General features: G+C 37.9%; 1 protein-coding gene across 1 annotated transcript in view; it reads left to right on the top strand.

The window, feature by feature from the left end:
* GRIN3A (glutamate ionotropic receptor NMDA type subunit 3A) overlaps positions 1–27,649 on the top strand; it is a 142,017-nt gene that overhangs the window by 13,724 nt on the left and 100,644 nt on the right. The window contains exon 2 of the mRNA XM_040237371.1: positions 5,731–6,778. Coding sequence (XP_040093305.1) covers positions 5,731–6,778 — 1,048 coding nt within the window. The remainder of the gene's footprint in view (positions 1–5,730; positions 6,779–27,649) is intronic.

Raw genomic sequence — 27,649 nt, 5'->3', positions numbered from 1 at the left:
TACTTTGGAGAGTTCAGATTTTATCTCAGCTCCTACTCAAATAAACACATGTTCTTAATTAGTGACATAGTTGGGAACTTTTACTGAAGTAACAAGTTACCTCCATGCCAGTTAACCAATGAGCTTTATTCTTTCAAGCAGAATGATATCTTGAGAGATCTGCTGATAAATATATATATATACCTGAAATGCTTTGTTAAACACTCACTACACACCAGATTCTCACTCATGGAGTGAGATCAAGACTCTTATCATACCATGGCAAAGATATTGTATTAATCTTCTAAGTGGTCTCCGGATCATTATCTCTTCCTTCCTGTGTATACATTGTGCCCACTTCCCGAGAAGAATCATCAATGCAGACTTACGGTCATATCATTTCTCTACTTCAATACCTTCATGGCTCCCCTTTTCCTGTTAAATAAAATCCAGTCCATAAAATAGACATGCGAAACATCTAGAGTCCAGTTGCAACCTGAATATGTTTCTATTCTGCTCTCCTATAAGATTGTTATAGTTAGCATTCTTGTTAAATTTCCCACCTCCTTACCTTCCCTCGTAATACTTGACCTGGAAGATCTATTGAGAATTCATAGCTACACTGGAGGGGTAGTATGATCAGCACAGAATGTAGCGGTATTATTGGTATCTCTGATCCAGGTTCTAAATTACTATTAGAGGAATTTGATATTACATTTCTCTTTTTCCCCCACAGTGCTCTATGGGCTTACATTTATCTGATACGCAAGCAAATACTCCAGGTCTTATTTATATGACCTTCCAACAAGCCAAGTTTTATACACCCTTAGTATAGTTTGTGAATTAAATGCAACCCTGTACATTTGACCCTCTTAAAATCACTATTCTTTTGGAAACTATTATATCTCCTGATTATGCCATTTTCTCCACTTCTGTTATTACTTAGCCCTTGTCACCTTAAGCCCCTTGTGAAACAAGCAGAGAGAGAGGAAGCCAGGGGAAGAAAGGTGAAACATTAATCCTCACATCTGAAACTGTTCTCAGCCTGCTTCTCCTTCCAAACTGTTTCCCACTTAGCTAACAAGAAAACAAGATCTTTCTAAAATCAAATCTAATGATCCTGTCCCTCCCCAGAAAAATGCTCTCAATGACTATTATATTCATCATGATCTTAGTCCTTTTGTACTTCATTTCCCACCCTCACCTCCAGTCTTATTTCTCAGCACTCATCATCAGGCAGCTTGCTCTCTCTGTCTCTGGCTTTTGCACACACATCTCCCTGGGCTGACAGCATCAGTCCCTAGCTTCTCTTCCTGCTTAACTATAATTCCTTCTCCAAGATTCAGCTCTCTAAGATTTCCTTCATTTTATCTCATATTTGCCTTTGAAATCTCTCATTATTACTTCAGTTAAATTGATAAGTATTGTCTCACAATGCCCTATCATCCTATTTAGTTAAATATTCAAACCTTTTAATATTTTTGACAACTTTCCCAAATCAAATTCTAAATAAAATCTCCTTACACATGAAAAAATACATATAATGTCGAAATCATATGATTGTTCCAATGATTGCTCCTATTTTTCTTTTAAAATATCATTTAACATGCATTTACATTTGATATTTCAAGAAAAGGAGAGCCTGGAGCAGAAGAAGGGCAAATCATTGTTAATGTGATCTGTAGCTTAGTGATGATGAGTTTAAAAGTATACCCTTTCTATACTTACATCTTTGCTTGTCTCTCTGCAAATGTTACTATTTGGTTATGTGGCTTTTCAAGGTAAAGTATTTGTTTTAATAAGTTTGGTTTCCTATATGCTATGGAATTGCACTGAACTCCAAAGTAGTGATTATTGGTGAGAATTATATAGCAAATGGCAGAACTGTCCTGAGTCAATACTGTTGATTAGACAGAGTTTGTCTTCAATGTATTTAGTGTGCATATGAGATTCCTAGAGCTGCCCTGGTGGCTTGGTAGTAAAGAATCTGCCTGCAATGTGGAAGACTTGGGTTCAATCCCTGGGTTGGGAAGATCCCCTGGAGAAGGAAATGGCAACTCACTCCAGTATTCTTGCCTAGAGAATCCCATAGACAGAGGAGCCTGGTGGGCTACAGTCCATGGGGGTCGGAAAGAGTTAGATATGACTGAGCAACTTAACACTTCACTTCACGTGAGATTCTTATCTTCAGGGACTTCTGCCTCAGGAAGTAAAATTTCTTACAATCCCCCTCCCCCACAAAAAAAAAGGCTCAGCTCTCATACCTCCTCCTCTGAGAAGCCTTTCTTGTCATGCCTATTGAGGAATTTGCAGGTGCCCTTGCTTTCTGTGCCAGTCAGTTCATTCACTCAGTCATGTCCGACTCTTTGCGACCCCATGGCCTGCAGCACATGAGGCTTCCCTGGCCATCACCAACTCCCAGAGCTTACTCAAACTCATGTCCATAGAGTCAGTGATGCCATCCAACCACCTCATCCTCTGGCTTCCCCTTCTCCTCCTGCCTTCAGTCTTTCCCAGCATCAGGGTCTTTTCCAGTAAGTCAGTTCTTCGTATCAGGTGGCCAAAGTATTGGAGTTTCAGCTTCAGTCTGAAGCTTCAGTTCTGGCTTCAGTCCCTCCAATGAACACCCAGGACTGATCTCCTTTAGGATGGACTGATTGGATCTCCTTGCAGTCCAAGGGATTCTCAAGAGTCTTCTCCAAATGCCCCCCAATTCTGCCTCCATCAGGGAGCTCATTACACTCGTTTAGAATTGCCTGTTTGCTTTTCTTTCTCCCCATCATGAGACTTTGAGTTCCTTAAGAATAATGAGTGTGTCTTTCATCTTTAAAACTCATACTAAGAACAGTAACCTGGTATATATTTGTATCAGTTTACCTTGCAATAAAGTTGTTATTCCTGATTTTCCTTTTTCTTGTTCATCCAAGAAGAGTCCAGGGCAAGATAAAAAGGAACATGTTAGAAATAAGTATGCAAAAGCAAGATTTCAACATTGTAATCTTAACTAATATATGAGTATTGAAACTTTGCTACGTATTGTCATTCCATTATAAAGAATACATGGTGAAGGTGATAATAACTAAGGCTATTAATGAGATTATTTTACTTTTTCTGTAAAACTGAAAATTAAATAGAAATAATCCATCATAAATGGGGATTCTCTGAGACCCAATTTCTTGGTGCCAATTCCATAGTGAAACAAACACTGGAATTTTCCAGTCTGGGGAATGGAAGACATTTAGATCCTGATTGATATGTCTTTCAGTGACAGATGAATGGCTCAGAGACAGTTGAGCACTGTTCTTTAGTCGTGGCCATGTTGAATGTTATTTAACATCGACAATGAGAAATAAGTTTTACTGGAATGATGGAGTTAATCTCTGAAAGATTCCCAAAACCCTCTTTTCTGAGATAATTTAAGTATATATTTATTCAGTGGTAGCCCTTGGTACGGAGAAGGCAATGGCACCCCACTTCAATACTCTTGCCTGGAAAATCCCATGGACGGAGGAGCCTGGTGGGCTGCAGTCCATGGGGTCGTGAAGAGTTGGACACGACTGAGCGACTTCATTTTCACTTTTCACTTTCATGCATTGGAGAAGGAAATGGCAACCCATTCCAGTGTTCTTGCCTGGAGAATCCCAGGGATGGGGGAGCCTGGTGGGATGCCGTCTCTGGGGTCGCACAGAGTCAGACATGACTGAAGCGACTTAGCAGCAGCAGCACTTGGTAGGTCCATCCAATTAAAAGTCTATAATCATTAAGCCCCATATATTCCTAAAATAATAAAGAGTTTCTTTTTCTACAACTTTGCTTTTCTGATCACTAAATTGACCAAGTAAAATTAACCTATTTACTAATAACTATTTTATTCCCTAGGCTATATCCATGTGTGTGTGTGTATGTGTGTGCATGTGATAACAAATCTAATAGTAGATTGCTCATCAGAAACACAGTTATAGTCATTCTTCTGTTCTACTACCTAGGTAATTATCGATTGATTAATCTGTATATTTTAATGATTTGGTTCTCTACTTCCCTAAAGAAGCAGAAAACCGTTTTAAAATCTAAGATAATGGAGACTTTTACTTGTTGCAAAATAGAATTCATTTTAAGTGGTAGAGTCCCACAAGGGAGTGCTAATGTGAATAATTACTATTATACACAATCTACCAAAATGAGCAGTTATATTGCATTTAGTGATGGAAGGATCTTCAAATGTGATTTACATTTATATCTTTAATGAAAATTAGTACATTCTTCACACTTTCTGATTTCTCTGTTTCTTCTGTGGCAATATAACTTCCTACTACTGGTATTTGCATTTGTAAATTACAGAGTAATTTGTGGTGATCAATAGATTAATGTATTTTGCTAAGGACCTAGACTTGTATCATCCAACTCTTCACAAAAATCTTCTATGTTACAGTCCACATTTCAATTTAATTTCTTTTAATTTGAAATGTGTCTTGAGTACCCTCTATGAGTTTATCATAATGCAATACTTTGTGTCTCCAACTGCAAAAGTTCTATTAGAAGACTAGGAAAAGTGATTGGGGATGGCCTTGATTGAAAAAATTTAAAAGACATTAAATTACCATATCTGGAACATTTGTTCTATGTATAAAGGTATAGTATATACTTCACATGAATTATTTCTAACCCTTACAGTGGAAGTAATTTACAAATAAAAAATGCAATTATTTCCCCTATTTTGCTGATGACAAAACTGAAGCTTAGAGTTCAGTAAATCCGTGTCCAAGGACAATGCTAGAAGGTGGGTGGACTAATATTCTAACACAGGTGTGTCTGATGTCAAACTGTGGCCTTTCATTCTGACACAAGGCCATAATTAAGAGTACAGAGATGCCACAGCCTGTATGTTACCTCTTTTGTCTCTTCTTCCAAAACTCAAGAAAGACAGAGACTTTGACCAAGCATTTTCCTGCCTTTTCCATAGCAGAACGTGTACTGACAGTGCCTTGGTTCACAGGGTTAGGAATCAGTGTATCATTCAGCTGGTAATTTTCCTTTCTTTGACTTCTGGCAGAAGCTCTCTCTAGAGCCAGAGCCAATTGTTTTTCTCTAATGACTTAGAGGGAGGTTAGCCTGAGGCTGTCCTGGGAACTGCAAGTCTATTTATCATCTTTTTCTTTGTTCCGTGGATGGTATCCAACATGCAGCTTTGACTGGCCTCATGGGAACAGACATGGTGATTATTTTCACTCTAAAAGGAGACACACCAATAATAAGATTTGGCTATTTTCTAGAATTATGAATATAATGTTAAGCAATTATTAAAGTATATGCATACTTATTAAAACTTACTCCTTGCACCAAAGATATTTATTGAGCTGATTTATTTGCAGTTGGATGTGGTGAACAGTAGAAATGAGATATGTTAAAGATGCTGAGAACTTCCATAGCTTGGAAACTTGTGAGACTATATAATTAACCATTTATAACAAATTAATTAACAGACCCCTTAACTAGGAATAAAGATTTGGAGTAAGACCATAAGTCAAACACCCAGTCCAGGTATTAGAACATGGGGATAAGATTTCATTTGTTCAATGAAATAGGACTCTTCTTCTAGAAAGATTCCAGCTTATTAATTCCTAAAGTAATTATAGGCAATGCCTTTTTTAAAATAGGTCTTTTTATTAAGACAGAGAAGCAAAGATGGGCACTACTTCCTGACTTTGCCCTCACCCCTCTTCCTTACTTTCTGCCTTTACTCCTCTTTGCCAGGTTTCTAGCCAACACCACTTTCAGAGGCCTCAGTGGTTCCATCAAAGTGAAAGGTTCCACTATCATCAGCTCAGAAAACAACTTTTTCATCTGGAATCTGCAAAATGACCCCATGGGAAAGCCAATGTGGACACGCTTGGGCAGCTGGCAGAGGGGGAAGATTGTAATGGACTATGGAATATGGCCAGAGCAAGCCCAGAGGCACAAAACCCACTTTCAGCACCCAAGTAAGCTACACTTGCGAGTGGTTACACTGATAGAGCATCCATTTGTCTTCACAAGAGAGGTTGATGATGAAGGCTTGTGCCCTGCTGGCCAACTCTGTCTAGACCCCATGACTAATGATTCTTCCATGTTGGACAGCCTTTTTAGCAGCCTCCATAGCAGTAATGATACAGTGCCCATAAAATTGAAGAAGTGCTGCTATGGATATTGCATTGATCTCCTGGAAAAACTAGCAGAAGACATGAACTTTGATTTTGATCTCTATATTGTTGGAGATGGCAAATATGGAGCCTGGAAAAATGGGCACTGGACTGGGCTGGTGGGTGATCTCCTGAGTGGGTCAGCCCACTTGGCGGTCACTTCCTTCAGCATCAATACTGCACGAAGCCAGGTGATAGATTTCACCAGCCCTTTCTTCTCCACCAGCTTGGGCATCTTAGTGAGGACACGAGACACAGCAGCTCCCATTGGAGCCTTCATGTGGCCACTCCACTGGACAATGTGGCTGGGGATTTTTGTGGCTCTGCACATCACTGCCATTTTCCTCACTCTCTATGAATGGAAAAGCCCCTTTGGCATGACTCCCAAGGGGCGGAATAGAAGCAAAGTTTTCTCCTTCTCTTCAGCCTTGAATGTCTGTTATGCTCTCTTGTTTGGTAGAACAGCAGCTATCAAACCTCCAAAATGCTGGACTGGAAGGTTTCTGATGAACCTTTGGGCCATTTTCTGTATGTTTTGCCTTTCAACATACACGGCGAATTTGGCTGCTGTCATGGTAGGTGAGAAGATCTATGAAGAGCTTTCTGGAATACATGACCCTAAGGTAATACTTCTTTTTACTCTAGATTTCCTTATTGTCCATTTTAACTCTGTATAGTGTGTCTTACGCTGTAGTAGTTTATATGCTTTCATCTAACACAGAATATTCTCTGAACCATCTGTAGAGATTAGTCCAAAAAGTCTGTTGCCTAATTGCACTAAATATTTCATTGCTTTATTAAATGAAACAAAAAGAGTGAAGGATGTTTTTAGGAGATTTTGTTCCAAAGAAAGTCTCATAGAAACATCTATTAGTGTAGTTTTTTCCTTGCATTAGTTAACCATCTGGCAGAATGGCTATCAGGGAATAGTCTTACAAAGTATTTTCACCCAAAGTAAAACTTCAAAAACTGATTAATCACCTCTCTTGGGAATTAATGGAAATAAATAATAAGGTCCAAATTTAAATAGTAAAGAATCCTTTTTCATCATGAAAAATTGTAAAATGGAAAGAACTAACATTTTATCATAAGCGCTCAAAGTCAGAAAGCTAGAAAACTCAATGCATATAGCCAAGAAGTACTAAGCCAACTGAGCTGGCAAGATTGACTAAGAAGAGAATGTCCTTTTGGGTAAAAAAGGCTGATCACCTTAGGGCTGGAAGAGGATGTCAACAGTCACATTGCAATGTCCAAGAATTCAAGAAAATCATCTCTATTCTAGGCTACCTTTGATATTCTAGACATCTGACCCTATGGAGAAAGGAGGAGGGTAGGGTCCAGGTAAGCAGGTAAAGCAGTGGTGATACTTGAGTAAATAGCCATGTCTGTTTGGTGACAAGACCTCTTTCAGTGACTACAAGTATGGCGAACTTGGCCAACCTAGTGGGAATGGAGAGGAGGGGGTTGTCAGGGCTCAAAACAATAAGAAAAGGAGTCAAGGGAGTATACTACAGTCCCAGTGGGGAACAGAATGCAGATCTAGAGCAGACATGTATTCCAATCTGTAGAACCCATCTACAAGAGACTGGAGAAAGCTGCAATTCAATGAACATACCAAGGACACACTGTGTTAAAGCATCTTGAGCTAAGCTGAGCATTTCAAACTGTGAAACATCACCATGACTTTTCAAATATCCCTTCTCACATCAAATATCATAATACTGAACCCTTTACCATATATTTTTATCAAATATTTAAAATTAATTGCACAGAGAATGAACAGATAGGACATTTACTATTTTTGTTAAATGATAAGGTAGCCCAGAGGGCTACTGGCAGCTTTAGAGAATTCTCATAAATAGTTTGGATTAGGATATATGGTCTGTTCTGCAAACAAACGAATGTGAGAAATTTAACCCATATACTGAAAACCTGCTTAATACACATGAACCTCATGAAAAGATTCAGCAAACAATGGATCATTGACTGGGCAATGAATTATATTTGCTTCTTAATGTGCAGTCAGGACTTTAGGTTGTCATCTGGATTTAGTGAACACAAATAAGTTCCATAGTATAAATATATGTGTTACCCTAACAAGAGATTTGGTGATGCTTCAGCTTTCATATTGTACTAGTATTAGCAGCCTCTGTTTATTCTTTGCCCCAAGAGGTCTGTGGATCTCCCAAAAGTTTGCCATCTTAATAGAGGCTTACTCAATTTTTTTTTTTTTTGCAGTAATCTTGCAATGTGATTCTTAAATTACAAATTCAACTTGGAAGCCCTTCGATCTAATCTAGTATAAGAGACAATATATGTGCTGGTTGTTGTGAAAATTCTGGACCATTATCATATGTAAAAAGGTGAACATAATACTGACTAGAGTTTTATTAATCAGAAACAAAGATTATCAACATTTTCATGGATGTTATGCATGAGAAACCTGAAGCAATTATTATTTTAAGGATTAAAAGGAAAACATAACAATAAACCATACATAGCAGTAAAACAGTTTTTTTTTTTTTAAGCAAAAAGAAGCACTCATTCCATTCCCAATAAAAAGGTCACATTTTTATAAACCTAACCCAGCCTTCCAGACAAAGTGAGAGGAAATCAGTTCATTTTAATCACTCAGTCATGTCCGACTGTTTGAGACTCCATGGAGTGTAGCACATCAGGCTTCCCTGTCCATCACCAACTCCCAGAGCCTGCTCAAACTCATGTCCATCAAGTCGGTGATGCCATCCAACCATCTCATCCTCCTTTTTAATGTTGTCTGGGTTTAATATGCTGTGAGAGGAAACGGACCATGTCAACTTTGTGTTACATTTACTAAGGTCCTAATGAAGTGGACAAACCTAAGTCTAAAACATTTTCAATTTTAGGTAATAAATGAATTTTCACTAAGGTTCCCAAAAATATATGTCTCTTTCCTAATGTTGTTTAAAGTCTCTCACTTCTTTTCCGTATAAAAACACCTAGATTATTTGATTAAGAAATACCCAACATCTGAACTTTTGGTGAATAAAGTTGGTGACAGAATTGTTCAATTTTCATCCAAATGTGTGGTATTATGCAGACAACATAATGACCTCATCTTCCCAATGACAGGCATAATCAAAAGAATTTCCATACCTTTCAGTCACTCAGCATTCATTCTTAAATATATTCCACTCACTCACATAAGCTCTTTTCTCTCCTGCCAATGCTCAATTTTTGGAGTGATTTTATCTTTTTTCTTTTTTACACTAAATGATGTGGAAAATGCAGAAGCAGAAAAGTAAAAGAGAAAAGATTTTTTAAAAAAAGATTAAAACACAAGGAAAAACAACTTAGAAATTTATAAGTGTTGGTAGGATTGAAAATTGGTACAGCCACTATTGAAAACAGTCAGAAGGTCCTCAAAAAAGTAAAAGTTGAACTAACAAAGAAAAAGGTATAAGCATGCCAAAGTTTAGAAACAAATGAAACACATCAAATTTCAAAGAAAGGGTAATTGCCTTCAGTGGAAGGCTTAATTAATAAGATCATAGCATCTGGTCCCATCATGGCAAATAGATGGGGAAACAGTGGAAACAGTGACAGACTTTATTTTGGGAGGATCCAAAATCACTGCAGATGGTGACTGCAGCCATGAAATTAAGACATTTGCTGCTTGGAAGAAAAGTTATGACCTACCTAGAAAGCATATTAAAAAGCAGAGACATTAATTTGCCAGCAAAGGTCCATCTAGTCAAAGCTATAGTTTTTCCAGTAGTCATGTATGGATGTGAGAGTTGGACCATAAAGAAAGTTGAGCGCCAAAGAATTGATGCTTTTGAACCGTGGTGTTGGAGAAGACTCTTGAGAGCCCTTGGACTGCAAGGAGATCCAACTAGTCCATCCTTAAGGAAATCAGTCCTGAATATTCAGTGGAAGGACAGATGCTGAAGCTGAAACTCCAATACTTTGGCCATGCAATGAGAAGAACTGACTCATTTGAAAAGACCCTGATGCTGGGAAAGATTGGAGGTAGGAGGAGAAGGGGATGACAGAGGATGAGATGGTTGGATGGCATCACCAACCATCATGTCAATGGACATGAGTTTGAGTAAACTCCAGGAGTTGGTGATGGACAGGGAGACCTAGTGTGCTGCAGTCCATGGGTTTGCAAAGAGTCGGACACAACTAAGTGACTGAAATGTCTGACTAATTAATAAGATAAACTGTGTTCTTATTCTTGAAGAAGACTTGGAATTTGAATATCTGCATCAAGAAAGAAAGAATGGACATTCCAAGAAAAAGAACAGAACAAACTACTTGGAGGTAGAACATAGGAGACATAGTCAGGATATCTTGAAGAGTTCACTTTAGCCACAGCATGAAAGGAAGGAGAAGATCCAAGTCTGAAAACTAACTTTGGTTGAGATATCAGAGGATCTTTGACATTGAGCTAGAGATCCATTGACATTTTTGAACAGTGGAAAAACACAGAGAAGCAGAATCCATTTAGAATTGTTCTTTCAACAGCAGCAATTAAACACAATTAGAAGAGACAGTGTTGGAGCTGGAGAAAGAGTTGGAGTTATGGATATTGTCACTGATAGAAGAGTCAAGAAACATTGTAGTGACCAGATCAGTTATTGTTGTTGTTTAGTCACTAGGTCATATCTGACTCTTTTGCAACCCCATGGATGTAGCCCACCAGGCTCCTCTGTCCATGGGATTTTCCAGGCATGAATACTGAAGTAGGTTGCCATTTCCTTCTCCAGGGGATCTTTCTAACTCAAGGGATCAAACCCGTGTCTCCTGCATTGGCAGGCAGAGTCTTTACAACTTAGCCACCTGGGAAGCCCAATCAGATCAGTAGCTATCTATTCAGTTCCACTCAGGACTTGGCAATTAACTGGATGTGAGAGTCAACAGAGAGTCACACGTGCAAAGTTGCAGGCCTGAGTGTATAAAATGATGGTACCATTCAGGGAAGCAGAAAAGGCAGTTTATGAACTAGAAATTATGCTGATCAGTTCAGTTTCATACTTTGCATTTTAAAATCTATGTTGGGCATCCAGGTGAAATTCAGCAGGCACTGGGAAATATGGAGCCAGGTTTCAGGAGTGACATTGACACTGGTGGGAATCTGGAGCAGAGAGGTGACATTGGGTATTAAAGCACTGTGGGGAATATGAGATCCCCAAGGAAGAAGGCAGCAGGGAGAAAAACTGTCATTCGAGGAGAAGTAGCAGGCATCAAGTTGGCATATGGTTTCGTGGAGAGACGAGCTGGAAGTTGAGGAGATAAAAGTACCTTGAAGCAAAATCATGCAGGCTCTTGAATGCCTCTCGGTTGACTGAATTTTAACTCCTTGAGATGAAGATTAATATTATCCCATCTACTAAGGTGATTATAGAGAGGACAAAGATCAGTGTCCAGTCCAAACCATGAGAATTAGCATGTATGTGTGTATTTTAATGTTTGATGAAACTGGGTTTATGTGGTTTGCTTTTTTCTAATATTTTTCAAACTTCCATTTTCATAGCACTTACTTCTGAGGAGTGAAAATGTATCATTTACATGGAAGCCACACACCCCTGTTGTTCCCCTGGGATGTTTGTTTTTCCATTGTAATGTGAAACTCTCCTAATACTGAATGAGAGGTGATTTATATGGAGTGTTGTTCACACTCTGAGGTTTCTTCCACCCCTTACTCATGGTCTGTCTCATTTCTTTTCATAAATTTTCATCTCTGTCACCTACTGGGTATCAGAACAATTCTCATTGTACTATGCTGCCATTTTTATCCCGTTTTCCCACAGCTCATTTAATTCACCTCAGGCAAATTTCCTGGTGCCTCCACATTAATGCTCTTGAACACCTGCCTCCTTCCATTCTCTAACTCTTCTTTAATTATCTTGGGATAACCTCCCCATGTCTCCTCTATATTTGTATGCATGAAAACTTTGAGAATAACAACTCCCAGACTTCTGTAGAAGCATTTTATTAAGAAATATGTTCCTAGGAAATGATGTCCTCAGCTCTTGGAGGCCATCTAAGCAATCCCAGTCTAAAAAAGCACTTCCTAACAGTTCCATCTACTGTTTCCTAAAAACAACTTTTCTGTTATATAAAATATTTTAAATTATAGAAATAGCATTTTCTTATTTTTGTGTAAATAGTATCTATTTCTAGTCCCCAAAATTGGCTATGGTTTTTTTTAATGTATCAGTCTTGGATTCTAAACAATAACTTATAAAATATTCCTATGGGAAATGTGTTTGGATGAAAATCTATTGACTTAAAAAGTAAGATTTATGATCTGTATTTATACTCAATCCATCAGCAAATTGAGTCCTGGCTGCATAAGCATCTGTAACCATGATATTAGATAACTTACAATGACTGAAATAGCTCCATTTTTCTCCTTGGTCATAACTGTTTAGCATGCTGGCTATACATTTAACACAGTTAATAAACTGTTAAGCATTAAGAATGTGAACATTTTATCACCATTTCAGAGCAAAGATTCACTGGCTTCAGCCAAACACTTTGAATCAGAAGTAAAATTAAATGCAAAATGCTGTACAGGACAGACCAATTTATGATTCACTATGAGTTACAGCAGCCAAGGCAGGTTAGAGTGCTTTTTTTTTTTTTTTCTGACAGGGGGTCATAGGGAAGAAATAATCTTGTTGCTGGCTGCTCCTACAGATAACCCCAAGGGAGAGGGACTGGCCTGTTGTGCAAATGAAATTCTAGAGAATAGTTCTATCTTCACTTAGCAAAATTAGTGTTACTAGAATAATTTACTTGACACTAAAAGTAATATATGTAGCTTCTCACTCTCTCCCATCAACTCTTTTGGGAAGCAAGCTCCATGCTTCAAAGCAGGTGGGCTCTTGAAGCATGAGACCATGAAAGCAAGAATTTATGAGTAATACATTTAATAGACCTTATATAGGTATTTCTCCATCATAAAACTAGCACCATCCATTATAGGCAGTGCAGAAAATAGTGTAGACAGATGGAAGCAAGTGCTTATTGCCTCATCATCAAAAGTCATTTGCTCTTAGCCTTTTGAGATGATTGACAGGTGAAAAAAATGCAGTATTATTTTTATCCAGTGAGGTCTTCATCTGGATGTATGGTCAAAGAAATAGACCTGGGCATTCTTAGAACATTCGAGCCATTGACATTCAGTCTGCTGAGGTATAAGAGATGAGACCACTTCATAAGTCATAAGGTACACTGGAAAATAAAGCCCTGCCTCCTCTCACAGAGTTGAATTAACAGTTGAAAGGACACGTGAGCAGTCAAAATGAACTATTTGCTGATTTTAATATACTTTCTAGTTCTTTTCCAGCTTCTCTTATAAAATGCCCCCTTTAGCCCTGTGTCTCTAATATATATTTTAAAAGTTGCCTCCTTAGAGGGATTAGGAGACTCGTGTCATTTTTTTTTTTTTGTACAGGCAAATGATGGTCCTATTTTACAAAACAGTCCTGGTGAACATTCAAGTAAATATGAAAAATTAAAAAGTCCTGCCTGTAAAGACAAAAGCAAACTTTAATCAGAAATATTAAAGTAAAGTACACTCACATAGCCTTAGTAGGAAATGATAAGCATCTCCCAAGATAATAAAAACCACCTTCACTGATCTTCATATAACACCATGTGGCTGCCCAATAAAACATACGAATTCATGTAATAAAAGCTGGCCTTGAAGAAGGGGGGAATGCCAGAACTCTAGGGCAAACAAGACATTGAAAATGGAGTTTGAGGTGAGAGGAAAGAAAACTGAACTACACCAAACCTTTATTTCTTTTTCCTTTAATTCATCCAATAACAGCAACTTTTGTTCTAGGCACCATGCTAGGTGGCTAGGAATTTAGTAGTCAGCAAAACAGACACTGTCCTTGCAACATGGGGTTTATTAGGGAAGAAAGATGTTAATCAAGGGAACACATAAGTCAGGTAATGATTTAAACTGTGATTAGCTGCTGTGAAAGCAAATACAACAGAATCTGAGAACCTTGGGGGAGACCTGATCTGAATGGAGAATCTGAGAAACCCCTCCCTCACCTTACCCTGAGGAGGGAAATTCTGGCTGAGATCTGAAGGATGAGACCTGAAGGAGACAAATGAGCAAAAGAGGAGTTGGGCGAGGTGACAGCATCTCAGGGTGACATGCAGAATGAACAGAAGCCCAAGACTGGGGGGAGAGGGTGCAGTCCTGATGCTTGATCATGAGCTACAAGATCGGAAAGCCAGGAGAAGGGAAAGAAAAAGAGCACAAGACATAAACTAGAGAGGTTTTGTTGCCAGACTTTCTAGAGAGGAAATTTCTTAAAAGAAGAAAAATCTAAGTAATGCTGTAGTTTTGGTGGAGTGGCTTTTCCCCTGGGCTCCATGTACTTCTAGATAAAAAACATAAGAGGAGAAACATCCCAGTCACTTTGGCAACAAAAATTCATGATAGATCGGGGAAGTGTCTTCCATAAGAAGTGCATTAAAAGAAAACAATTTTTAATGTACTAAGTGTAAAAGATGATTTGGATGGAAAATTGAATGTGCTAATGTTGCACATATGAATATACTCAACCCAATGAATCATAAATGAGTGGATTGTATGGCATGTGAATTCTATCTTAATAAAGCTACTTTAGTAAATCCCAAGCAAGCAAACAAACTGCCATATTATAAAACTGGAAGGCTAATTATTTAAAGATGTCAGAATTGTCCTTTATTAGTGTACACATGTAAAGCAATTCCTGTGAAACTCCGAAAGGATTGTTTTATTGGTTTGTTTGACTGTTGCTGTATCTTCTAAAAAATTTTTATTTATATATATTATTTAAAAAATATTCAAGTGACTTGTTCTAAATATTGAAATACTTAATATTAGTAATAATAACAGAAAAAGCTAATACTCATTAACTATTCCCATATGCCAAGCACTGCTGTAAATGGCAGTAATAAGGTAACTGCCCCCCACTGAGTATTCATTAGAAATTAAAATAATCCAAGTAAAGCAACTAGCATAGTGTATGACAACAAGGGGTCACACACAAAAAAATAGAATTTATTACATTGTCAGATTTTAATACCATCATTAATTATATCTTGAACAATTAGTGTCCTCTCTCACACACGCACTGTCATTGTGAATTGGATAAATGGATTCTCCTTTTGAGCTCAGTTGTAGAGAGCTTGGAGGCAAAATTCTTGTGCACTAAGAGCAGATTTATTGTCTTGTGGTATGCCTTTTAAGCATCATTTCTGGCTTGATGTAGTTTTTCTACTTCAAACTATTTTAATTTATGCAGTCTTATATTTTATGTGACCTTTAAGCTGCCTCAAGTCTTTTCAGGAAGAGAGCAAGGTATACATGAAATCATGTTAAAATCAAATAATAGATAAAGGATATTAACAGCAATTCAAAAAAGAAATAAAATTGACCAATAATTTTTTAAATGTTAACTCTTACTTGTAGTCAAAAGGAGTCTAATTGAAACAGTAATGAAATGACATACTTACCTAACAAAATAGGAGTATTTTATTGATAGTTCTCGATCTTGATGGAAGCACGTTAAGACTAACACCAGCATACACTGCTATTGTTAAGTTGTTACAATATGTTCATAAATCAAATTGGCCATTGATATCAAGAGCTTTAAAAGGGTTCATGTCCTTTCCTCCTTGACTTCACTCCTAGGAATCTGTCCAAAGAAAATAACTTAATATATAAACATCAATTTATTGCAAAGAACCACTGCAGCCTTTCTCAAAACATCAAAAACCTGGAAATCACATAAATGTCCAGCAACAGCACAATTAATGCATTGCAATGTTACTATGTGTTATAAAAATGCATCCAGTAGAGATAATTTTAAAGAGCTTTTAAAGTGTCAAAAATCAAAACATAATGTTAAGTAAGAAGTTGGGAAATAAAGCAATATATTTCCAATTTTATAATATGCATTTGTACAGGCTATAAAGAGAAGGAACTAGAAGAAAATATAACACAGTGTTAACAGCACTGGTATCTGAGCAGTGTAATTACAGAAAATATTTGTTTTATTTCTACTTCATATTTTCTACAGTTCCAGTCTCTCAGTGGTGTCCAACTCTTTTGCGACCCCAAGGACTGCTGCACACCAGGCTTCCCTGTCTATCCCCAACTCCCGGAGCTTACTCAAACTCATGTCCATTGAGTTAGTGATGCCATCCAACCATCTCAACCTCTATCATCCCCTTTTCCTCCCACCTTCAATCTTTACCAGTGTCAGGATCTTTTACAATGAGCCAGTTCTTCGAATCAGGTGGCCAAACTATTGGAGTTTCAGCTTCAGCATCAATCCTTCCGATTAATATTCAGGACTGATTTCCTTTAGGATTGAATGGTTTGATCTTGCAGTCCAAGGGACTCTCAAGAGTCTTCTCCAACACCACAATTCAAAAGCATCAATTCTTCAGTGCTCAGCTTTCTTTATGGTCCAAATCTCATATCCATACATGATTACTGGAAAAACCATAGCTTTGACTAGAGGAACCTTTGTCAGAAAAGTAATGTCTCTGCTTTTTAATATGCTGTCCATGCTGGTCATAGCTTTTCTTCATATTTTATACAATGCTCATATATTATTTATGTTATTGTAAAGCACTTAATAAGCCAAGTAACAATGAGAATAATCAGACACAAGACAATAGTCACAATAGCACTATTTGCTACACGTGCACCCCTTCTGTCTGCAGCCTTTCAAGTCCAAATAGAGTGAATTCCTCAATGAGTAACATTTCCATAGAAAAATCTTTACGTCTTTGAGATGCTATGCTTTCCAAAGAGACTTTTAGAAGCATATTTTCATTCCCATCCTGTTTATTCCCTTCATAGGACTTAATGCAATCTGAAATTGTCATGTTATCTATTTCAGTTAAATGTCCCTCTGTGTCTTGCTCATCACTGAATCCTCAGAGTGTTGGAGGAACCATAAATAGTTTACAAATGTTATTCAATTAATGAGTGATTGAAAAATGGCAGCATCATTGGAATAGGGCTATTGCATTATGCAGGGATTACTTTGAAATTGGTCAATCAATAAAATGCTTTAGATAAGACCATACAAACATTCTCATACTAGATTCTGTAAAATGAATTTAAGGAAAACCTCCCAGTAAAGGACAATGTACAGTGAAACAAAGAGCAAAGTCCTCGTTTTGGACAGATCTAGTTTGATGTATGTTTGTGTGGAGTTTGACGAGCTGCTTGCCATGACCTCAGTGTCTTCATTTGAGAGGATTACAGGATATAATGAATGTAAAATATCTATCCAAAGTTCTGATTCCATCCACCACTAGATTATAAACTCCAAGAGAGGAGAGTTTATAAATTAGATCTATCTTATGCATCTGTATTCCTAGAGCCTAAGCATATGTCAACCATTCATTCAGATAAGTATTGAGTAAATAATGCACTTGGCCATGAGGCCAAGCAGAAGTGACCAGTATGTGTCCAGTAGGAAAGAGGCGGAGGGCAGGAGCACCTGTCACTTGCAACTGAAGAGTATACCCAAGCGAATTTCAGATTATATCCAAGAGTGACCCATAGCATTTGAACCATGAGATTGATATAAATAGATTATCAAAACAAAGAAAATCTAAGACCATGATGCCCATAGTGGAGGCAAGGGTAAGAGATATATGATCCTTGAATGGGAACGTGAGATTGATAATGCTACCACATCCTAGGTGGTTTTAGGTCCTCAGCAGCAGATGATGGAGTGAGTTCAGAAACATTTAGAGGTCTAGTAAGGAGAGCTGGGCATCCAGTCCCATCACTTCATGGAAAATAGATGGGGAAACAATGGAAACAGTGACAGACTTTTTTTTTTTTTTTGGCTCCAAAATCACTTCAGATGGTGACTGCTGCTGCTAAGTTGCTTCAGTCTTGTCTGACTCTGTGCAACCCCATAGATGGCAGCCCACCAAGCTCCACTATCCCTGGGATTCTCCAGGCAAAACACTGGAGTGGTTTCCATTTCCTTCTCCAGTGCATGAAAGTGAAAAGTGAAAGTGAAGTCACTCAGTCGTGTCCGACTCTTAGTGACCCCATGGACAGCAGCCCACCAGGCTCCTCCATCCATGGGATTTTCCAGGCAAGAGTACCAGAGTGGGGTGCCATTGCCTTCTCCAGTAGATGGTGACTGCAGCCATGAAATTAGAAGACGTTTGCTCCTTAGAAGAAAAGTTATGATCAACCTAGATAGCATATTCAAAAGCAGAGACATTATTTTGCCAACAAAGGTCCATCTAGTCAAAGCTATAGTTCTTCCAGTAGTCATGTGTGAATGTGAGACTTGAACCATAAAGAAAGCTGAGCACCGAAAAATTGATGCTTTTGAACTGTGGTGTTGGAGAAGACTCTTGAAAGTCCCTTGGACAGCAAGGAGATCCAACCAGTCCATCCTAAAGGAAATCAGTCCTGATTATTCATTGGAAGGATGGGTGCTGAAGCTGAAACTCCAAATACTTTGGCCACCCAATGAGAAGAACTGAGTCATTGGAAAAGACCCTGATGCTGGAAAAGATTGAAGGTGGAAGAGAAGGGGATGACAGAGGATGACATGGTTGGATGGCATCACCAAATCTATGGACCTGAGTTTGAGTAAACTCCAGGAGTTGGTGATGGACAGGGAGGCCTGGCATGCTGCAGTCCATGGGGTCACAAAGAGTTGGACATGGCTGAGTGATCGAACTGAACTGAAGGAGAGTTGAACCATAAAGAAGGCTGAGTGCTAAAAAATTGATGCTTTTGAATTGTGGTGTTGGAGAAGACTCTTGAGAGTCCCTTGGACTGCGAGATCAAACCAGTCAATCCTAAGGGGAATCAACTCTGAATATACATTGGAAAGATTGATGCTGGAGCTGAAGCTCCAATACTGTGGACACCTGATGCCAAGAGCCAACTCACTGGAAAAGACCCTGATGCTGGGAAAGATTGAAGGCAAAAGAAGAAGAGGGTGGCAGAGGATAAAATGTTTGGATAGCATCACCAGCTCAACGGACATGAATTTGAGCAAACTTTGGGAGATAGTGAAGGACAGAGAAGCCTGGTGTGCAGCAGTCCATGGGGTCAGAGTCAGACATGACTTGGCAACTGAACAACAACAAAGATCAGGTACACATTACATGACACTTAGTAGGAGTTGTTTTTTTTTTTTTAATGGATATTTCCCTTCCTTTCCTGAATGTACTTTAATTCAAGGAACTTAAAAAAAAAAGACTTGCTATTTTGGACTGATAAATGGAAAACTGAACAAATGAGCATGCAACCTGTTTATTTTGTCACCTACTTCCAAAATAATTTTGAGGAGACATCTTTATAGAATTTTTTAAATAACTGAAGCTTTATTACTTTCAAATAGATATAGTAATTCATACTAACTGCAGCAAAATGTTTTCAATTAGACATCCTGCTGGGTTTCCTTTAATGACTATCTAAGATCACTTCTTTCATTTGAATACAAACAGAAAACGTGCCAAATTTTTGCAAACACTTCCCTTAAATTAGGGGAAAATTGGCCTATAGTTTTGTTTACATTATTAATCTCTTACAAAGCACAGTCTTTATACATAGATACTTTCATATCAATGAATATGTCATAGGACATCTGTAAATATTCGCATATATGTTGTTGTTGTTTTAGTCGCTAAGTCATGTCTGACTCTTTTGTGACCCCAAGGACTGTGCAGCCCACCAGGCTCCTCTGTCCATGGGACTTTCCAGGAAAGAATACTGGAATGGGTTGCCATTTCCTTCTCCAGGAGATTTTCCCAACCCAGGGATTGAACATTCACATATGTATTATATAGTTATAAACAATCCGTATACATTTCTATGGACTGTATGTCCACACACATACACTTATGTAAAAATTAAAACAGGTTAAATGGACACACACATTATAATTAGGAAGAACTATTATTCCAGGTCACTCCTGGACATAATATGGAAATTACAACTTTCAACTGCAGGTAAGAGATGCTCCCACCCTCTGTCTGTCCTACTGGACTCAGCCACACCTCACTGTTTGGTCTCATAATTATTCAAAGTATTCAGATCATTCCATACTCAATGTTATGGGATGGATAGACGGAGAACCCTGGTAGGTGGTGAGGTACTGTAATACAAAAGGCAAAGTCCTGATATTAGATATATAGATGTTTGAAACTGAGTTTGATGGTTTGCCCTGGGAAGAGTCTCATTTTCATGCTCAGTAAATATCTATATGTGTTTGATGACTTCGTAGGCAATCCCCAAAAAGTTTTATGTCTAAAATATATGTGTTAGCTCCATTAACAGTGTGAATTAAGGTGAGTGTTGTATTTTTATAATTTAGTCTCAACTTGACATTTGGCCCTTAATCAGATCAGAAGCTATGTGATCTAACCATGAGTGTATCCAGTGGCAAGTCTGGAGGCGTAACTGTGAGTTCTCTTCCATTATGAACTCAGTCTGGGAAATTCACCCAGTTGGGGCTCAGTTTTCCCAACTGTAACTGCATACGAGCTTGCTCCAGCCAATTCACCTGCACTGTGCATGCATTCATGCTAAGTTGCTTCAATTATGTCCGACTCTTTGCGACCCTATGGACCATAGCCCGCCAGACTCTTCTGTCCGTGGGATTCTCCAGGTGAGAATACTGGAGTAGGTTGGTGTGCCCTCCTCCAAGGGATCTTACCAACCCAGGCATCCAAACCGCATCTCTTACATCTCCTGCATTGGCAGGCAGGTTCTTTACCATTAGCACCACCTGGGAAACTCCCAAGCTGCACTATATATACGTATATATTCAATTGAATTACAAATATTATATATATAGAGAGATGATATTGTGCATAGCTGAAGTTTAGAAAAGATGCTTTGTCAGAATTCATTAATACTTTTCAAACCTGAAAGTGCCCTTACCATAGAATTTTATCAGAAAACTGTTGCCTAAAAAATGCCAAATAACAATACATTTTTAACAACCCTAACCAAAACACCCTGTCAGCCTTTATTGAAGTTATATTTTATCTAGGCTTTTTCTCATGCACGATCTGAAGACATAGAATTAATGGAAGTGAATCTTACTGCAAATAAGTATGTAAACAAAGGTAGATATATAAGTATGTGCGTTTCCTGCAGCCTACACGTTCAGTGTGATGGTCAATCAGCATCCTGAGGGTCATACATGAACTACTTAGCTTTGTAACAAGACCATAGATGTAACTTCAGGACTAGATACCGAAACTATCATCAATAAATAATTAATAATGTTTATTAGACACCTGTTTTGTTCCGGGAACTATGCTAATTGTGTCACATGGATTTTTCTCATTTAAACTTTACTGCATGCATACAGATGAAGAAACAAGGCTGAAAGAAATTAGGTAGATTATTCAAGGCTGAAAGTGAATATGTTAGCCACTCAATCATGTCCAATTCTTTGCAACCTCATGGACTGTAGTAGCCTGCCAGGCTCCTTGTCCATGGACTTCTCTATGGACAAGAATACTGGAGTGGATTTCCATTCCCTTCTCCAGGGTATCTTCCTGACCCAGGGATCAAATCAAGGTCTCCTGCATTGCAGGCAGATTCTTTACTGTATGAGCCACCAGGGAAGCCCCAAGTGGCTATATTCAAGGCTCCATAGCTTATAAATAGTAGAAGCAGGATTCATTTCCAACAAATCCGACTGTGAATCATTCCCATTCAGTGTCATTTATACATGCAGTAAGAACGTCCTCCCCAACCTGATTTATTCCATACAGCCTTATCCCCACCCCTGGACTTAGTCTGGGAAAGCTGCTCACATGCAAAGATGATTCAAGGGCACAGACAGCTCTGAGACTGTGACATTTGAATCTGTCCCCACACAGTATAGTATATGTTTCAGTATGTGATAACTAAGTAAGAGAGACACAGATGCAAGAAGGATTAATTCCATCCCACCCTCACCATCAGCATCATCACTACCCTACCCAGGGAAGTATTGCAGCAAGACTGTACCCTCGTGGGTACCTCATACACTAAGGAGGAGCTATGTATATGCAGAGTGTCTTCCGTCCACCACCACAGTGGCATACATCACTGTCTCGGATGCTGCCCTGCTCCCCTGCTTCAGCTCCCTGTGAAATACTTGCTTAACTTCTCCTCTTAGCCTGCGGTCAGAAAGCTCCAAATGAATCTGTAGTGTCTGCGTATGAATTCTAGTGCTAATTAATCTTCCCCCATTAAGTCCCTCAAACTGGTACTCCACTCTGCTTTCAGCACTGCTCAGCTCATATAAATTTTGTTCAAAGAGGGCCAAGACTAAGTCAGTGTCTGTTCATCAGGTTATTGGTTATGCCATTGAAAGGCTAGAAATAATCCATAGTCATTAAGGGGAGATTGATTAAAGTAATGCACATCCCTTCACTGGTACACAGTGTTGCTGTTAAGGAGAAAATGAGCTACATATTGTCAAAAAAGTAGATTATATGAAGTATGTATATAAAATAGCACTTGACCTCCATCTTATAAGTGGTATCATGCCCTATTAACAAGTCTCAGATTCCAGTTACTTTAATACAGCCATACAGTTTAGCTCTGGTCCTCTCCCAGAACTGGGCAATGCTTTGACTCAGAGCCCCAGCCTCCCAACCTTAGTTTTATCCCAGCTGGCAGGCATCTTGGATAATGGACCTATGACAGTTTCGTTCATGGTCCACCCAGAATCCTTCTTTCCCCGCTATCAAACTGACCTATGCCACTTCTGCAGCTTTTGGCTAAACTAGCAGCACACCAGTCCATCCTCTAAAGAGTTTCAGAAAAGAACTCCTAGTTTTTGTCAGTGGTCAACTCTCACTGCAAAGAAATTCTTCATTGTGTTGCTTTGTGAGCCTTTTTACTCTGGTCCTTTCCTCTGTGGAGAAAGCAACCATCTTATCAGCTTCTTCTTTGAACCATTATTAACCCATTTCTCACCCTGCTCCTCACATCTTGTAAATCAGTTGACAACATTGTTTTCCTGCAGGGAACATTGGTGTCCCTGCACTCACCATAATGTTGCCATCATTACTGTCCTGTCTATAATTCTTGTTCTTGTCTATAACTTGGTGCTAAAAGGAGAGAAAGTATTACATATAGGACATACAAGCTTTTAGCCTAAACCAGCGATTTTCTTTTCATTTTTACATGCTTTTAGAAGATGACTATTTTGCTTCACTACTATGACAAATAATAATGGCACAAATTATTTATAAAGCTCTTCATTGCTTCCCAAATACTTTCTCTCCAGCACCTCGGTTTATCCCTTGTCTTTGTGAGGCAGAAAAGACATTTAATAGCGAAGAAGACTTGGACTCAGAGACATAAGTGATTTTTCAAAAGTTCAAGCTGTCACTTGAACTCAGGTTTCCTCATTTCAAATCCACCATAATTTTCAACAAAATATCCCACTCATATTAAACTATGTTCAAAAACTTTTTAAGCATACAAGGGTAGGAATACTCACAGCTCCCAAAGCTCAGCATTTCAGGAATGTAATTTGAGAAAAATAATTATCAGAACAAATAAGAAATTCATAAAATGTTCACAATTACTATCCAAGGTTCATCTAGTACTTGTGAATTACCTTAGATTTTTAGATGGATTATGCTTTCAGGGAGCTGAATATTTTGCAGATTAAATATAAAAATCAAGCAGCTTATATATTAAGAGCCAAACTAAAGTCCAAGAATGCAGAATATATTTTGCTTTATGTCATGTACCAAATGACTAATAGGCAGCAAGGGCTTTCAGGGTTATAATTTTAGCCCAAGGTTCTGGTAACTACATGAAATCCTTGAGTGGTTTATGATATCATAAGGTGGAATTATAGCTCCCCATGGGCAAAAGTTGTTGAAATGCTTTCAGCAATTGAGTACCATAACTAGCCTGTGCTCTATAGTAATTATAGGAAAAACTATATTAAATACCTAGCCACGTTGACTAATGATTTCAAATATAGAAAATATTTTTTAAAATGAGAAAGGCAGGCTGGTAATTCATTCATCCATCCATTCCACAAATATGTATAAGTCCACCCTAGGTCTGCCACTAAGATAAGGGCTGTTACAACAACAGACAAGTCAAATCCCAAAGTCTCCCCCTGGAGAACTTTCATTCTAGCATGGGAATCAGACATTAAATGACTATGATTATAAGGTAAGCGTTCTGATGATGGACAAAGTGCTATGCCAGTATATTAACAAGAAGCACACTAACTTGGGGACGATGAGGGGACAGGGTGAGACACAATCAAAGAAGGCCTCCTTGAGGAAGTAAACATAGAGCTGAATGAAATCTGAATGATGAATCAGAAATAAGAAGGATAAGAGGAGAGTAGAGCTCATTCTTCCATCTATGGGGTCACACAGAGTCAGACACGACTGACAGCAGCAGCAGCAGAGCTCATTCTTAAGCAGATAATAAAAGTAAGAGAGAAAAAAGAGACCTTGAATGGAGAACACAGAAATTTAACCTCTTTCCAGATAATGAGAACAGCTGTATGGATATACTACAGGAAAAAGGGGGAAAGAACCAGAAAATAATGTAGCCTAGATATTAGCAAGAAATATGCATGTATATTATATACATAATATGGCATATATCATAAATGTATATACATATTTCTTATGTATATGTATATTTCATGTTAATATATGGTATGTATGTCTTGTTATAAAATACATTTATAAAATGTATTATATCTTATATAATATATGTCATAATATAGTGAGTGTAATATTTGCATGTAATATACATGTGTATATAATGAGAAACATAATAATTATATAGTACAGTCTATAATATATGTATATTTTATATATGTGTGTGTGTGCATGTATATATGTGCGTATAGGTACCAGAACAGAATTTGCCTTGAGAGAACTAGCCATTTTCTATAAAATGCTTGATCTCCAATCACAAAAGAGAAGAATAAGCTATTAAAGACTATGGAGATAATATTCAAAGGGTAACTAATTAGAATGATAAGCTCACAAAATATTGTATTGAATAGAATGAAGGGTACAGGATTCTAAAAGAGACCAAGAGGTTATTCAATGTGAAACATTTACCAAATGAAGATGTCATTCATTTTGGAAAAGAATGTAAATATCGCCACCAAGTGGAAAAGCCGAGAGTTACTGACCACACAAGTCATTTCTCAATAGTATTTCAGTATCATTTCAATTAATTATATTAATATTTTAAATGATAATACAATTTTCATTTGTATCAAACTTTACAATATACATAACATCTTCTCAACTTAGTGACTAGGTACATTGACAGTCCAAGGGATTTTCCAGGCAAGAGTACTGGAGTGGGTTGCCATTGCCTTCTCCATTCTAGCATAAGTTAAGTGTAAATAGATTATCTAAAGTCATACACATAGAATAATACATAGCCACAAAAAAGATTATGATTCAGAATATCAAACAATATCAATAATAGGTGGAAAGGAAAAACAAATTAAAGACACAAACCAATAGAACAAAACACTTTCTACATATGTGCCCCAAGTTCTAAATAAAGAACCTCAGATATGGGAAGAATTATTAGTAATTATGATCCCTGAAACTTGGTTTCATTTTTTCTCAATAATGTGTAATTTACAAGACACACTTAAAACAGACCTAAGCTAAACAATTAAAACCACGACTAATATAGTTCAAAAAGTACAAAAATTATTTTTAATGTATTTCATCACTTTAGAGTTCATTATAAATTTGTAAGTAATAAAAGTAACCTAAATATTTGTTTCCACTGTGAAAAGCTGTGTACTAACGAAGCATTACAATGAAACTCTGAAAATAATGAAATATTTTAACTATTTTTGCACTAAATGCTGCAATATAGTTATATAGAGAATCTAGCCTTTGGGAAGTATAATTCTTTTACAGTCTTATTCAGATGTCATTCCTGAAGCAAGTGGCATGTGATGACTGAAGTTTTAATAGCCATTTATACTTGGAATATTTTATGCATTAATACTCCAAGTAAAAATGAGCAGCATTTTCCAAATACAATAACTCAAAAAATAAATGGAGAGATTTGTGCAAATGTTACATTTTTGAAAATCACCTTGGGCTGAGTCAAACCATGGAAATTTTTAGCTCAAAGGAAATTCTACCTCCCCTTCATCCCCCTAAAAAATCATAAGGATGTGAAAACAGGATTATAATGGAAGCTGTCTTGCAACATTAACTACAATGTTCATTCCCCTAAAAGCCATAATTCATAGCTGTTCTACAGGCTTTTTCTTTCAGCAATTATGCATATTAGAGGAAAGTTTGAATACATAAAAACTAAATGCTGATAGAAAACTAAGTCTCAAAAAAGAAAAGTGTACTCGACCAGTTTGCTTTGAAGAAAAATATGAAAGCCAGCTTGTCCCAGGTGTCCGTAGTCCAAGAAGGTTGTGAAAAGCATGTAAACCACAGTTGCAGGGCATAGCACAGGGCTTATTGCCTGGGACCCCTGATCAACCCATGGCAGTCAATTCCATCCCTAGGGGACAGTGTCTTCAGTGGAAACAGAATATTGGGAACTACTGGCTCTCTAGGGAATTCAATGCAAAAGTTGCCCTTCTAGTAGCTGATAAACTACTACAAAGAGTTTCTCAAACACACCCTTTCCTTTTCTTCTTCTCTTATTCAAAGGTTTATTCAGTTCAGTTCAGTTCAGTCACTCAGTCGTGTCTAACTCTTTGTGACCCCATGGACCACAGCACATCAGGCCTCCTTGTCCATCACCAACTCCCAGAGTTTACCCAAACTCCAGTCCATTGAGCCAGTGATGCCATCCAACCATCTCATCCTCTATTGTCCCCTTCTCCTCCTGCCTTCAATCTTTCCCAGCATCAGGGTCTTTTCAAATGAGTCAGCTCTTCACATCAGATGGCCAAAGTATTGGAGCTTCAGCTTCAATATCAATCCTTCCAATGAACACTCAGGACTGATCTCCTTTATGATGGACTGGTTGGATCTCCTTGCAGTCCAAGGGACTCTCAAGAGTCTTCTGCAACACCACAGTTCAAAAGCATCAATTCTTCAGCACTCAGCTTTCTTTATAGTCCAACTCTCACATCCATACATGACTACTGAAAAAACCATAGCCTTGACTAGACAGACGTAATGTCAAAGGTTTATAGGGTGACATGAAAGCATCTCATGAAAATTGCCTCATACCATTTTGATAATTTCTATATTTCCAGAACCCAGTACAGAGCCTTATACTTGATAAACATTTGCTGTCAAAAAAGGAAAGATCTTTAAATCCTATTTCAAGACAGAAAACTTGTATTTAAATCTTGTCTCTAGGACATAACTGGGTTTTGTGATCCTGGGCAAGGTACTTAAACTCCAAGCTTCAGATGTTATCCCTAAGAAATAGACTTGAAAATAATACTTACTCATAGCACTGTCTTTATACAATTATGAGATAATGT

The sequence above is a fragment of the Oryx dammah genome, unplaced genomic scaffold (genome assembly GCF_014754425.2).
Source record: "Oryx dammah isolate SB20612 unplaced genomic scaffold, SCBI_Odam_1.1 HiC_scaffold_1, whole genome shotgun sequence".
Taxonomy (NCBI): domain Eukaryota; kingdom Metazoa; phylum Chordata; class Mammalia; order Artiodactyla; family Bovidae; genus Oryx; species Oryx dammah.
Note: the sequence above shows the minus strand (reverse complement) of the source record. Positions and strands in the feature narration are given on the sequence as shown.